The sequence below is a fragment of the Centruroides sculpturatus genome, unplaced genomic scaffold, assembly GCF_000671375.1.
Source record: "Centruroides sculpturatus isolate CEXI.00-Female unplaced genomic scaffold, Cexi_2.0 scaffold1175, whole genome shotgun sequence".
Lineage (NCBI taxonomy): Eukaryota > Metazoa > Arthropoda > Arachnida > Scorpiones > Buthidae > Centruroides > Centruroides sculpturatus.
The window spans coordinates 125495-140661 of NW_019385559.1; the positions used below are offsets into that span (position 1 = coordinate 125495).

Consider the following 15167-nt stretch of genomic DNA (forward strand, 5'->3'; position numbering starts at 1 on the left):
ATACAGAGGGTATTCGATTGTTGCCCTGGCCTGCACGGTCTCCAGATCTCTCACCAATTGAAAACATCTGGTCATGGGTTGCTGAGAGACTGATCCGCCACCCCTCTCCTGCTAATACAGTCAATGAAGCGTAGCATAGACTTGAAGCAGCATGGAATAAGTTGCCCATTTCTGTCATCCAAGCCCAGTTTGACTCCATGCCTAACCGGATAAGGGCCGTTTTAGCTGCCAGGGGTGGCAACTGTGTCTACTAATTTCGCACCCCTGTAAACCCTCAAACGGCTTGCAAATTTAATCATTTTGTCTTCATGCCATACTGTTTATGTACAATAAATATTTTTTTTTTATTTGCTTTCCTTCTTGGTGTTGCAATTTTAATGGCCAGCAGTGTATAACATATTTATGAAAATAATAACATAGAACATAAAAATAAACCCTTTTCAGTTTTGATTTATTTATTTAAATAAGTTTCAAACATATATAAAAAATTATAATGATCTTGCTCATTAGATAAGTTTAGAGAATATTTTGATGACACAAAAGCTTTACATAACACAAAAATAATTAAACACATTCAATGTTAAGGATATTTTAAGTTTAATAATATTGCCATCATTTTTAAAATTTTAATATTTAAACTTTATGAAAATACAAATAATTACTTTAAAATATATAATCTGAAAATAAGAACATTTAAATATTCTTACATTTTCCACACCTGTTGTTGAATCAGGCAAACACATATCTTTCTGTTCTAATTTGTTAACTCCTGATATGGATATTGTGTTTGTAGTAGCTTCCATTCCTGAAGAATTTTCTTCTTCTTCATCAGAGGATATTGTTAAACATTCTACATTATAAATTGAAAAAAAAAAAAATTTAAAATATTAATAATAAATGAAATTATAAGTAAGGGTAGCATTCAAATATGTTTTGTAAAGCAGAATAATAATAAGAATCTGCTTATAAAAGGGGTGTAGTCATGTGATATAATGTCATCGCTTTGCCCAACAAAATAATCGTCTGCCATATTGTTTGCTCATTTCACATTACGTTACTTGTTCACTCTATTATGTTAATATGGAAGAAAGGAATCTTACCTGGCTATGCAGCTGATTTGAAAGGTAATGATTTGATAAAATATAAAGAGAAAATTTCTTTTATTAGATAGGACCCATATGAAATGAAACCAATGGATTTTTCTCTAGAGATTAATGATGAAGATCTATGAATAAAAATTTCAAAACAGTCTATTATTAAAGAAACATTTTCTCCAAGACAGTTTTTAAATACATTAGGCATTGTTTGCTGTAAAATATTCCTATCTTGTTAGTGAAATAAATCAGACAAATGAATATACAAAACATTTATCCATTTTTTCAGAATTCTTGAAACTGCTGATTGTGAAATGTGGAACCTGTAAGCAAGATCCTTATGACATAAGTTCATTCTTAATCTCATCAAACACAAAAATTTCCTGAAACTGTGTTAATTTGCTTTGTTCTGAATGAACAACAGCAGAACCTAAGTCAAATACAGTCAAAAGAAGATTGAAGTTTACCACTCCTGTGAAAAAAACTTGTTTTTTTTTTTTCATCATTTCCTTGAAATGACTCAAGAGAATAAAAATCATTTATGGTGACTGTTGCTTTTAATGTTGCCAGTTCTTTCTAAAGTGCATCACATTCTTGCTCCAAATTATGTATCATAATGCAAGTAAGTTCTGTTTGTGACATAGATGCAACTCCTTTTTTGTTTTCAATTTGCACGTAAACAGTACTTTTTCTATTGTTGCACAAATCTGAAGCTGTTTTTAAATTTACAACATTTTCTGAAAGTTTGTGAAGTTTCTTCAATGGAAAGAACCTCACAAACTTCTTTATTGGAAAAAAAAACCTTAGTCTGATACATTTTTTTTGCACTATTTACTTTTTCTTCTTTTTATATCATGTTCTTGTCTTGCTCCCTTTGATCTGCTACTTTCTCCCATGTTTATTGTTGAAGCCAATCAGAACATTCTAAATCATATAGCTTTGCTAATTTTCCTTTAAATAAAAAATAGTTTCACAATAAGTTTTGCTCACATACACATTTACTTTTGTTTCCAAGTAGAGAAAAATGAGGAGCAGTGAGACAACAAAATTTATAAGGCAGAATTTCCATCAATAACACTTGTAATTCATTCTGATATCTTCTTTCATGCAATAACAGTCTGAGAAAATGTAAGTGCATATTATTTTCTTCATAAACATTACTTTACTCTTCTATTTAACTAATATTTTTCCCTCTGTAATTTGACACTAAGTCCAGGTATGAAAGAGATATTAAGGTAAGAAGTTTATTTTTTTCATTGCCCCTTTTACTTCAGTTTGTTTAAATATTAAGTAAAATCCTGTTTTATTTGTAACCTTTAGATTAAAAGTTAAATCGGTAAAGTAGTTTTGCCTGATAATTCCGGCAAACCATTCTGTTTACTTTTGCCATGAAGGATCTTCACTTTTTTTATCTTGATGAAGAATTACTGCCAGAATTCAGAAAAACAACCAATCTTTATGCTTTCTGTAGTTGGAATTGCAACCAAAACTATGAAACAAACTGTAATAAACTGAAATTAAACTTGAAAGAATGTGAGTTAGATGGCAAGATTGAGATTGACAACTAAACTGACAAGCAATGGAGTGCTTCTCTGCAAATCTCTGTATATGTGAGCAGAGTTGTATGACATCACATGCATCCCTTCTATTCTAATCATATATATATATATAGTCATCATAATCAGCATGGCCCAAAACATATAAATTAAAACACGTTTACTGTAATCAGAGTTTGGCTATAGTTATTATTGTTTTCAAAACAGGCATTTTTAATTTAAGCAGTCTTTTCACACTATCAAATGTGTCTGATAGTGTAAATGAGTTATCATCATCAATCTTAATCAGTGCTTTAAACATTAACAGTTTTAGTCAGTATTTGCTAATAGTGTAGTAGTTTAAATTGCTAATATTTATTACTTCAATTACACACTCACTGCTATTAAAAACAGTACTGCAAAATTCATAAAGCAAACAAAAATTATTATTAGATGATACATTATTGAATACTGTTGATATGATCCAATCCCATACTTGCTTCTATCCATACTCGACAAAGCTGTGGAGGAATTTCTGGCCAGAGGAGTCGGAGTGGGAAAAATATGTCGACTCCGACTCCTGCATTTTAAATTTACTTTAGTTTTTTTATTTAAATGAAAGAAAATTTATTATATATTTATTAATTTTTAAAAATCCTTTTATATTTTCTAATAATTCATTTATTTTAAATACAAAATACATCAATTTAATTTATTAAATACTGTATGTAGTGTTCTTTGTAGTATTTGTTTAGTAGTAAAATTATTTTGACCCAATTAGTACTCTATTTTTCAGAATGAGCCAGACTAACTGATCAGAATTCATATTTTTTTTTTCTGAACAAGGAGCTGAAGTAGCTAGATTGCACACTTTTTAATTGAACTAACTATTCTGGAAGGGTAAAATTGGAGTGCAAATGCTGTCGAATATATGTAGATGTAGAATTTTGTCGCCTGCTTTCTCCTCTTATTAAATATTTATTTGTATAAAAATTAATTTTTTTATACAAATAAATATTAAAAATACTAACTACGAGGGCAATTTTTTTTCAAACTCCGATGGTCCATAAAACAAAGACAAGTGTAAATAACAAAATGAAGTTAGGACAAAAAGTTAAGTACAAACATTGTTATTTTTCGACATAATCACCATGAAGATTGTGGCATTTGTCATATCTGTGGATGAGCTTTTCCATCCCCTTGTCATAGAATGTTGCCGCCAGTGAATTGAGATGGCCTTAACAATGTTGTTTTGAAGATCGTCATTAATTCATTAGTCTCAAAACCACTGCCCTGCTAGCCACATTTTCAGTTCAGGAAAGAGGTGGAAGTCTTCAACACCTTTAATTAAGAACCAAAATTTAATAGTATTAATGCTCCTTTATATGCAAGCTACAGTGCCACATTTCGTTAAACTTTACCCATTCTCAGATATTGTTTAATATCTCAGAATGGAAAATAAAGAAATTAAACAAATTAGATGCCAACACACATGCGAATTTTTCCCGTTTTATTGACTTTTTTGAGGGGTTTGGGAGATCTTCTTTCATGTAGATTTGCAAAAAAAAAAAAAAAAAAACTTAGAAGGTCAAATTTGACACAATTCCAATACTTTTCCGTTTTATATACATAACAAGTTGGTAAGTAAAAAGGAGTCGGAGTCATCAAAAAATCCACTGACTCTGACTTCTTTTTACTTACCAACTTGTTATGTATATAAAACGGACTCAGGCTTGTTATGTATATAAAATGGACTCAACAAATCCGTCGGCTCCGACTCCAGCTAAAACACAAAAACTCCATGACTTTGACTCCAACTTCACAGCCCTGAATATAATTGTAAATACAGATGATGAAGAATAAAATTAATCCTTCTTACTGTCCACTTCCATAAGATTAATCTCAGATAACCCTCAAATGTTTGATGAAATTTCAAAAATCCATTTTAATGAAGTGAATTAACTGTCACTGAAGAGGTTTGTGGAAGGTGTCCAAGAGGTGCCCCTTTGATGAAAAGGGTGAGAGAAGAGAAAATTACAATAAACTCATTGAATAGATAAGAAAAGTTAGTCCATCCAAATAGGTCATTGCAAACTTAGATCTTTGAATATAACTTGTTGCAGATCATCTAGTATTCTAGAATATTTATAATCTTACACCCTTCAATCCTTTGAACTCTGAAAATCTTTGTCTCCAAATGTACTATTTAATGATGGTTGCACAAAAATAATGTCATTCAGAGAAATTCTTGGTGTAAACAATATAATCAGTTGAATTAAAAAAGACTCTTAAAAGAAAGGGAAGTTGGATCACCTCTCCTCCCTTCATGATCATATTCTTATCCATGTAAAAAAGATGTCATTGTCACTTATATGGATTAGGTTTTTCAGCACTCCATAAAAAATTGATTAGTCATTCTGACATAATCAACAGGCAAATTTCAACTCAATACAGAATCTCACAATATAACCATTCATTCCAGAATGAAAGGATTTATAACCTTACATAATATTATCAATCTTAAATTTAGTAACTTATAATCTAGTGTAAATTCAGACACACCAGATATGTACAGAATATTAAATTACACTTCACTTAAGAAAATGTAAAATTTGCAAACAATAAATATTAAAACTTAAATTCTGAATTTCAATAAACTACAAAATCTAATGTTTCTTACCTGGTTCTTGATGTTTCACTTTTGACGATCGAATTTTCCGAGAAGCATTATTAGCCATTACAAACACTTTACAACCACTTGGGGCCTTGTTAAAACTTCCATTAGCATAAACTTGAAATTGTTCACTAAATTTTTTACCATAAAACTCCTGTTTGGATATGCTAATTTCTGCTGATGGTTTTTGGTGAATGCATGAAAGTGGTGATTCTGATAGAATTTTTCTTTTACACACAATAGTTTCTTTAAATAGTGGTTGACTACATGTTTTAATATTAGATGAAGATGTGACATTAAAAGAATCACAGTTTTGGAAATCTGTATTAAATTGTCCACTTTTTTCACAATCAGAAAATTTTTCTACTTCTTCTGTATTCTAATTTAAAAAAGTGATGTCAATATATTAAATACTATTTTAAAACAGTTAAATAATTGAAATTAAATTGAATTATAATCTAATATGATTAATAAATTAATAAAAATAAAACTAATATTTTTTAGATCAAATAATGAAAAGATAAATTTAAAAATCAGAAAATTCATTTTAATGACTCTTATTCAGATTAAATGCTAATAACTAATGGCTTATTGTTAAATTCAGCCCTGCTACTTTTGCTACTGAAGGTTTTTTTAACAACGCACAAGGAGCAGCACTGTAGTTCCAAAATGGCTTATCTCGGTGCAGCTGTTGGAATGTTTTGCAAATTATTTAATTTGAAACATTTTAAAGGTAATTCATTTTTGCATGACAATGCTTTGTTTGGGAGATAAAATTAATGTTTTATTTAATTAAATTTAAATCATTAATTTTAAACTAATGAAATCAAAACCACAGACATGTACAACATACAATGTTGGGCATGTTGCACTGCTGTATTAGGTGTGGAAGTTCACCTCTATCATTTTCTCCAACTTCAATGTCTACATTTTCTCTTATCTTTTTTGATACTAACATGGAGAATATACATAATTTGCTGTTAATATATCAAACAACAAGATAGCCTATGTTTTATTCTTATTAAATATAATATAATATAGTATAATAAAGCCAATAAATTTAATCTTTCCATTAATAGCGATAACTAAAATAATTATTGATGGCAACAAATTTTAGTGGAATTTGGGTAGTTTTTGAAATCTGTTTGAATCCTGAAAGAGGGATCTGTTTGATCAAATAGAAAAGAAATAATGAAAAAGAAATCATCTTATCAAAGAAGTTAAAACAGAGAAAACAAATATCTATTTCAGATTAATTTAAATCAAACATTTAAGATTGTTTGCATCATGTTTTCATGTACACTACACGAAATTACATGTGATGACTTAAATTTTTTTCAGTACAGTATTAAGCATATTTTAAGTAATATTTGCTGATTACCTGTACAGTCTCCTATATAGGCAGTGTTATAATAGCCTGTGCTGTATTATACTAGACCACTCATACTATAGTACTATATATCATAGTATTACATATTCAATACTCTAAATCCATTATATTTTTGTTATTTTCTTTAACAAGATTACCAATAAATATGACTAATTTTTGGAGGTGAATGTCTTATAGAGATTTTACTGTACAGTACATGCTTTTTCATCTTTGTTATCTGCAAACCTTGACACTATATTTAATTCTTAAATGAGTCTTTATGGGAGCCAACATTTTATTTCAGTGAAAGAATATTAATATTTTGGCCTTAATTGAGAATCTTTATCTATACTGTACTATTATTATAAAGAGGTAAAGTTTGTACATTTGGATGTAGGAGGTAATCTCCAAAACTACTCATCCGATTTCAAAAATTCTTTCACCAATATTTAGAATGGAACTTCAGGGTGGACACAGGCTGTATATTATTTCGCTAAACATTCATATAAATTAAAAGATATCATCTAAGATTAAGGCTTTTATGTCCAACAGATGGCGCTAACTCCACGAGTACGAAGACCTAAGTTTGCTTTTCTGTAAGGATGAACTAAAGCAAATCATCTTCTATCTATCTATATAAATAAAAATGTAATGTTCATTTGTTCCTACCGATTCCTTTGAAATTTTTACACAATGCTGCATTCGAATAAGCATGTATTTTTATATAATATACATGTTGAAATTAACCCCCCACTGGGGGGAGATGGACAGGATTAAGGCTTACCATGGAGAACTTGACTTCCATTATACTATTTTAGATGTGCTTTTTTTGCGTTTTTGATTGCATTTTAATAGGGTATGTCAAGAGAATGTACAGTACACTAAGAAGGGATTTTTGAAAAATTCTCCCCCACGGAGAAAGTGTTATACATTTATAATAGATACATTTTGAGCCACAACAACGCGTAGCGGGGTCTGCTAGTTTTGTAATAAAACTTTTGTACAAACTTCTTTATGTTCTGATAAGTACGTTAACTAAGTTCATTATTGAATTTTATTGTTTAAAAATACAATTTGGAAATTCTTCAGATAGATATGGATGTAGTTAGTCGATGCTTTTATCAGAACATAAAAAAATGCAGTCATTTAATTCTTAAATATATAGAAGCCAACTTTTATGCTTTTATATGCTTGTAATATAGATTTAATCCTAGAACTCTATTTCCAAATTTTATGCAAACACAAAATGTATATGGTGGAAACCTGGATTTAGTAGACAGTTATACTTAGTGGATAAAACCAGTCCTGTGTTAGTAATAGAACTACAAATGTATTTTTACCTCAATTAAGTGAATATTGCCTTCTACAGACAATGTTTCTCATGAATTTCATTAAAAGAAAATTATGCCTATTTTCAACACCACCATTTCAGAGAAGTTTTTGTGTCCTTAAACTCATTGGACAAAGTTTCCACAAATTCATTTTTAATAGTATTCTGACACTCTTCACATCAAACATTGAGAGATTGCCAGACTTTCTCCTTTACACAATAGAAGGGAGGTATTTTTAATTTTGAAAAAGAAAAGATTAATAGAAGCAATATGACTCACTTGAGTTATGTATTGAGAAAACTAGCAAACATCCTGCTTGAAAAGCCTAAACAGTATGCTCAGTAATAGTGCTTGTCTAGCTTACAATAGATGTGATTTTGAGTCCTATGCCATTCAAAGTCTCTTCTCATAGATTTATCCAAATTAATTAATTATTAATTTCTAGTTATTTCTAGTACAAAAGGATATTTAACAGTTCTAGTGTCAAATTATGAAATTATATTACAGTAGAGCGTCAATTTTCCGAATCAATTGGAGACTGGGGTTGTTCAGATAACTGATATTTCGGATAACTGATTTACGTACGAAAAAATAGTTTAACGCATCCGATGTCGAAATTTTTCTCCGTTGCGACATGCAACGGAGAAAAATTTCGTCGCTGTTAAGCTTAACAAAGACTATTGTATCATTAAAAATTATTTTTTTATTTTGTACAAACAAAATAAATATATTGAAAAATATAAAAATAATAAAAAATTATAATTCAGATGTTAATTTAGTATCAAAAACGTAAAATATTTGAGTAGCCCAAGACATAGCCAAAGATTGAAGCGCCACAGCACTGGCAAAAATTTAAATTTGCCGACTGGAATTCTTTTGGATGATTGACGTTTCGGATGATTGACTTTCGGAAAATCGACGCTCTACTGTAATTAGTATTAAAATTTTGGCAATACTTTGGCTATTTATAAATTGTTCTTAACACACATTCTTTTATAAAATAAAACCATGTATCAATTATTTAAAAATCATCAATGTTATAAAATATATGGCAATTTTTTAATTGATGTCTGTCTTAAGAATATAAAGTCCCCAGTCCCAAAAGTATCCACTAAACTCATAATTTATTATATATGCATACATATATAAATTTTTTGTAAACCATTTAATTTAAGTTAAAAACAAAAATTTTTTTTATACCTCTTGAGACTGTTCTAAATTACTATTTGATATTTCTGTTTCACTTTCATTTATAGATGAGTCTAAAAATTCAGGATGAAGAGGCCTTCTAAAAATTTCAAATAAAATAAAATTTAAATTATTATTAATAATATATAAGAGATGTTATTTATAATTTTCAACTTTAATAATGATTTTTAATAATAATATATAAAATATTACTATCTAGCAACCTTAATCAAGACATTATCAGAGCATTAATAATGCTTTAACCAAATATTACCAGATCAGCAAATAATTACTATAATTCAAATCAGCTACTAAGTAATTAGAATATAAAGCATTACAACTCAGATTCATTGCTATTTGGTAAATGATTTTGTATTATTTATATTGGTATTAATAAAATAATTTGAAATTATAAAAAAAGATATCATTTTTCATTTGAAACAATACATAATCCTAGGAAATGACAAATATATAAAGATATTGTAAGAGGCCAGACTTGACAGGAAAATTTTATTTAAAAAAAAAAAAAAACGAATATGATTATATCCTTTCCCACAGACTTGCTTCCTTGTTTGGGAGTGACACATCAAATGCATCACTAGAAATCAAATGCAAAAATCATCATTGGATGTGAAGAATGATTTTACAAAAAAAAAAAAAAAAAAAAAAAAAGGACAAGAGTTGTGAGGACCCCCAAATAAAGGAGAAGGTCCGATGATGCACCAGAGAGTTCACCCATCCTCGAAGGTTGGTCGTGTGTGTACACTCGGATACACTTCGCTGCCGATGATCCTCCAATAGCCAGCGATCAGAAGCTTAACCGCTGATAACTGATGACCCCAAGTACCCACCAAGGACGTGTCATCTCCACTGAAAAAGGATCCAAATCAAGAGAGTGATCTTCAGATAAATACCACATGCAAACATTTGTAAACTCTCTCTCGCTTAAAGCATATGTGTAACTAGCTTATATAATCAATAAATGGGTATTATTTTCTATAATCGAATTATAAAGTGCACTTCTTTAGCCCAATTGGTCTCCATCCCAACGCAACTGCTCGCGCGTAAAGGATAACGTAACAGTGTCTGTGTCTACCCAGAAGACACAGTGGTGTCAGTCCTGATGAATTAGTCACTGCAGTCTTTGCCAACGCGATATCAACCCATCAGTCCTGTGTGCCGAAGCATGGGGGGATGCTTCGTGCATTGTCACAATATAGTTATAAAATTCTAATAATGAAATTTACCAAAGTAAAAAATATACAGGTATAGCAGTAAGACAATGTTTAGAGCACTGTGATATTAAAAAAATTAATTTTATTTTGAAACTAAAGTTTTCTTTACACAAATTAGATATCAAATAGTTAGTCTTTGGAAGATTTTTTATCTCGTATTCAAGCTGTGCACGAATTAATATTTAGCATGCTCGAAGCTATGTTTGAAGCATTCTACAATGCTTCAAACATAGTTCTGTTAATGTTCTTGTCAAATTTTTAAATTTCCTACATTTAAATAATCAGAATAGCATCAATAATTACCTTCGTTCAACATTTGCATATTTCCACTTTCGACCGTTTTTAATTTCAGATAATTGTTTTGGCTTGTTTTTCAATTTTTTATCTGTACATTCAATAGGAATAACTTTATAGTTAAGAGATGATATATTCTGATTTTCCTGTAAACTTAAAATAAATAGAAATGTTTACATACAATTGGAGAATTAATAAAGAAATATTTAAGATATAATAGTTAATTTATGGTATTTCAGACAATAATTAACAACTAAAAGTTTATTGGCTGAATTTGTTTTCTGTTATAAATTCTTTGATCATTATTTTTTTACAAATTAAACAAAAATTGTTAAAAACATTATAAATATTTTCTATTTATTATTATTTAAGGTATTTTATGACATATACAATAAAACTTTTGTCAAAGAAAAAAAAAAAAAATGAAGAAAAAAGTCTGGTCTTTTATAAATGAAGTTATAATCTCCCAAATGGTCTTCAATAGGCTATGGATAATCACTATCTAGCTCAACTCTTGAAAAAAATGTTACTGTTTAATTAAACATATTATCAATATTATTTTTTTTGTAATAGCTAAGTAGTTTTTGCATGTATTTGTGTAGAATATTTTAAAAGTAAATTCTTTTTTGAAACTCCTCTTTTTCCTGATACATTCTAATTTTACTTTTTTTAAACCAGAATACAGTAAAAACAATTTTGATGCCAAGTGCAAAGACATGGGATGACTTAAATACGCTAAATACTATTTTATCTAAATATTCTGTGCTGAAATGGATGTGGATCTTATACACTGTAAAATATGGTATATATAAACAAAAGGTAAATACAATAGAGCATCGATTATCCAAAACAATTCGGAACTAGGGTTGTTCAGATAACTGATCATGTACAAAAAATATATTAACCTATCCCATGCTGAAATTTTTCTCCATTGTGTGTTGCTTCGTGTTGAATTTTCATCAATGTTAAGCTTAAATTTTTTTTAAAAAATAATTGTGGCTATTGTATCGTGAATTGTTAAAAATTATTTCTTTATTTTGCACAAGTATAAAAACAAAAAAAAAATTATATTTTGGAAAGTTAATCTAGTATCAAAAATGTTCCAATTCAGCATGACACGTCCCAACACAGTCCTCAGAAAAAAACCACACAAAACAAGCAAAACTTACCACTCAGGATGGGGGAAAAAAGCCTCTTTCAAATACTGGTGTGTCCTTAAGTACCCTCTCATGGTTGCACCAGTGCTGCCAGCTAAAACATGCACACCAACAAAAATAATATTGGAGTAGCCCAAGACATAACCAAATATTGCAGCACCACAGCACTAGCAGAAATTTGAATTTGAAACGCTTTCGGTTAACCGATGTTTCAGTCGACCGGTATTCGGATAATCGATGCTCTACTGTATATTCATTTTCTTAAATTTCAACAAAATAATGAATTGAAAATATTGATAGTCAAAATTCTGATATTTTTATCAACAGAGAAATCAATCTAATCCAATATAATTAGACTAGTGTCATTTACTAACATGTGATGTTTGAATAGAAGCAGACTTCTTATAGAACCATGGTTTTCAAACTAATATATGTATTTCTTCAGGTATGAAGAGGGAAAGTTGAAGATCCACAAACTCAAAGTGATTGATGGCTACTCTGGTTCTTTTACAGGTGATCAGCCATCACTGCTGGAAGGGTTTCCTAAACTATGATTAAGGTTTTGTCAAATCATTTCATGAAACTGTCAATTTTGTCACAACTCCACACTAAACATTCAAATCTTGTGAATAAGCTGACTGAATTTTATGAAAGAATGACGGACGAAGAATTGAAAGTGAGAAAAAGTTATTTGCTTCAGTCAACATCATAAGAGTCAAACAAAGCATTACTAAAGAATACTATCTTCTCAGCTACTATTTGGCTAAATCATCAAAGCCACACACATTAGCAGATTATTGTTTCTGCTGCAAAGGACATTGTAGAATGCAAGCTGGGTGACAAAATATGGAAACAATTAGACCTCGTACCCTGACTTGAATGATTCTGTTTCACATCATATTCACAACATGGCAGATACTGTTGAGTGCCAACTGGTGGGTCATGTTAAGAATAGTTTGTACTATGCATTGCAAATCAAGTACTGATGTAGCAGTTGACACATGTTCTAATTATTGTTAAGTACATATCAAATAAATCACAACACCACCAAAAATCTAGAAGAAAAAAAAAACACTTTAATAAAAACTAATGTTTTCAACCAACTTTATCAGCTGTTGTCAGGTTTATAATGAAAATGCTATTCTTTTTAATCAAATTTATATATTTATTTTATTTTTAGAATTTCACTGGATGATAAAATTTTCTTTAAAAACAAAAAGACGTAATCGTTTCCAAAAATTTGGGTGATCATCATTTATTTCTTTTAAATGTTCCATAGTAAAAACTTCAGATGACCTGACCTTTCTTTTTAGGCTACACAGACATCCTGGGAAAAGTTCCTTAAAACAGGGAAATATACCAATTAAAAGTAATAACTTTTCTTAAAATTGGAATTGATGACCTTACAATGTCTTGCTTTATTCATCCTTTTCCGTTCGGGAGTTTCGGATCCTTATATCCACTGGAAATTTTTTTTTTTTTAATTTTATTATCCAGCAAAATTCTAAAATTAAAAATATTTTGTAATAATTCGCTGCCAGAGGGAGGAAGGAGGATAATCTACATTAAACAGTGCAAATTTCCAATGGGTATAAGGATCTGAAACCCCCGAATGGAAAAGAATGAATAAAGCAAGACGTCGTAAGGTCATCAATTCCAATTTTAAGAAAAGTTATTACTTTTAATTGGTATATTTCCGTGTTTTAAGGAACTTTTCCCAGGACAGCCATGTAGCCTAAAAAGAAAGGTCGGGTTGTCTGAAGTTTTTACTATGGAACATTTAAAAGAAATAAATGATGATCACCCAATTTTTTGGAAACAACTATGTCTTTTTGTTTAAAGAATATTTATTTTATGTTCAATGGTATTTTTTGTTATGAACCTGATGACAACCAATAAAGTCGGTTGTAAACATTAGTTTTATTAAAGTGATCTTTCCTTTTCATGCTGAATTTTTGGTGTTATGGTGATTTCTTACTTATTCATCCAGTTCTTTTGTTTGTTTTGTATTTATACATATCAAATGATTCCATTCAAAAATATCTTCTTTTAGTCAACTGTCAGAAAATACATCAAGAGGAAAAGAGATTTTCCCTTCGTTGATAATTTCATGGCCAAAAATGGCATTCCATGGTCTAAATATGTAGGCATTTGCTCAGACAGTGAAAGGATCCTGACAGGATGTCATTGACAAGTCACGTTTAAAAGGGAGCCCCCAAAGCAAATTGGATACACTATACTATTCATCTAGAACAGGGGTGTCCAACTCGCGGCCCGTAACAAGTTCCAATGCAGCCCAATAAACGTGTAAACAAAACCAAAAAATTAAAAAATTTTTTAAATTTATTTAATTCAAGGCATAAACTCAAAAAAGAAGTTTCACAAAGCCGCAAACCTTTATTCATATTTTATTTTTGAGTGGAAAGGAAATATTTTCAAATACTTGGAGATGTGTGAATGAGGAAGGATTACTAAATAAAGCTGGAGTTGTGACTCAAAGGATTATAGACCCAAATTTGGGGAAAGGAGAAAAGGGACAAAAGATAAAAAGTAGTGAGAAAGGTTAAATAGATCTTCTGTTATGCAAATATCAACCCTTAATTTTCCAACCTTCCTCACTTCTTTTCTTTTGTTTTTTCTCTCCTTTCCCCGCATTTGGGTCTATAATTGTGCCTCATAAGAATTTGTAAAGAAAGCCCACTAGGGGGCGTCCCGGACTACTAGTAGCCTATATTATATATACTTGTGGCCCAAAACTCCTTGACTTCTTCCAATGCGGCCCAGAGAAACAAAAAGGTTGGACACCCCTAATCTAGAAGCAATGGCCACCAAGAAAATACATGTGAATTTGCAAACTGTCTTCAATGAAATGGTCAAAATTGTGAACTTTGTAAAGGCTAGGCCCATGAATGCAAGGATATTTACTTCTATCTGCAATGAAATGGGTACTAGGCACATAACACTGTTGCATGCAGAAGTCCACTGTCTCTTGAAATAAAGTATTGACACACATAATGGAGCTGAATGAGGAACTTAAGTTTTTCTTTTTAGAGCATCCTTTTGAATTGGGCAATTGTGTTTCTAGGCTTGATTTGGATCTAAAGGATTGCATATTTGGAAAATATTTTTTCTTGCCTTAATGAATTAAATATTCAGGGTAATTTTACCACGGTATTTAATGCATGTGACAAGAATGAAGATACAATCAAAAAAAAAAAGTTTAATTTCTGGGCAAGTTATGGGGTACTGTACAAGTGAAATTTTGTGCTTCCCAACACTGTACAACTTTC

The 15167-nt window shown here is 30.1% G+C and overlaps 1 protein-coding gene across 1 annotated transcript in view; it reads right to left on the bottom strand.

Moving 5' to 3' along the window:
* LOC111640132 (sentrin-specific protease 6-like) overlaps positions 1–15167 on the bottom strand; it is a 125813-nt gene that overhangs the window by 77994 nt on the left and 32652 nt on the right. The window contains exons 5-8 of the mRNA XM_023386130.1: positions 10730–10873; positions 9204–9291; positions 5310–5682; positions 708–850 (exon numbers count right to left, since the gene is read on the bottom strand). Coding sequence (XP_023241898.1) covers positions 708–850; positions 5310–5682; positions 9204–9291; positions 10730–10873 — 748 coding nt within the window. The remainder of the gene's footprint in view (positions 1–707; positions 851–5309; positions 5683–9203; positions 9292–10729; positions 10874–15167) is intronic.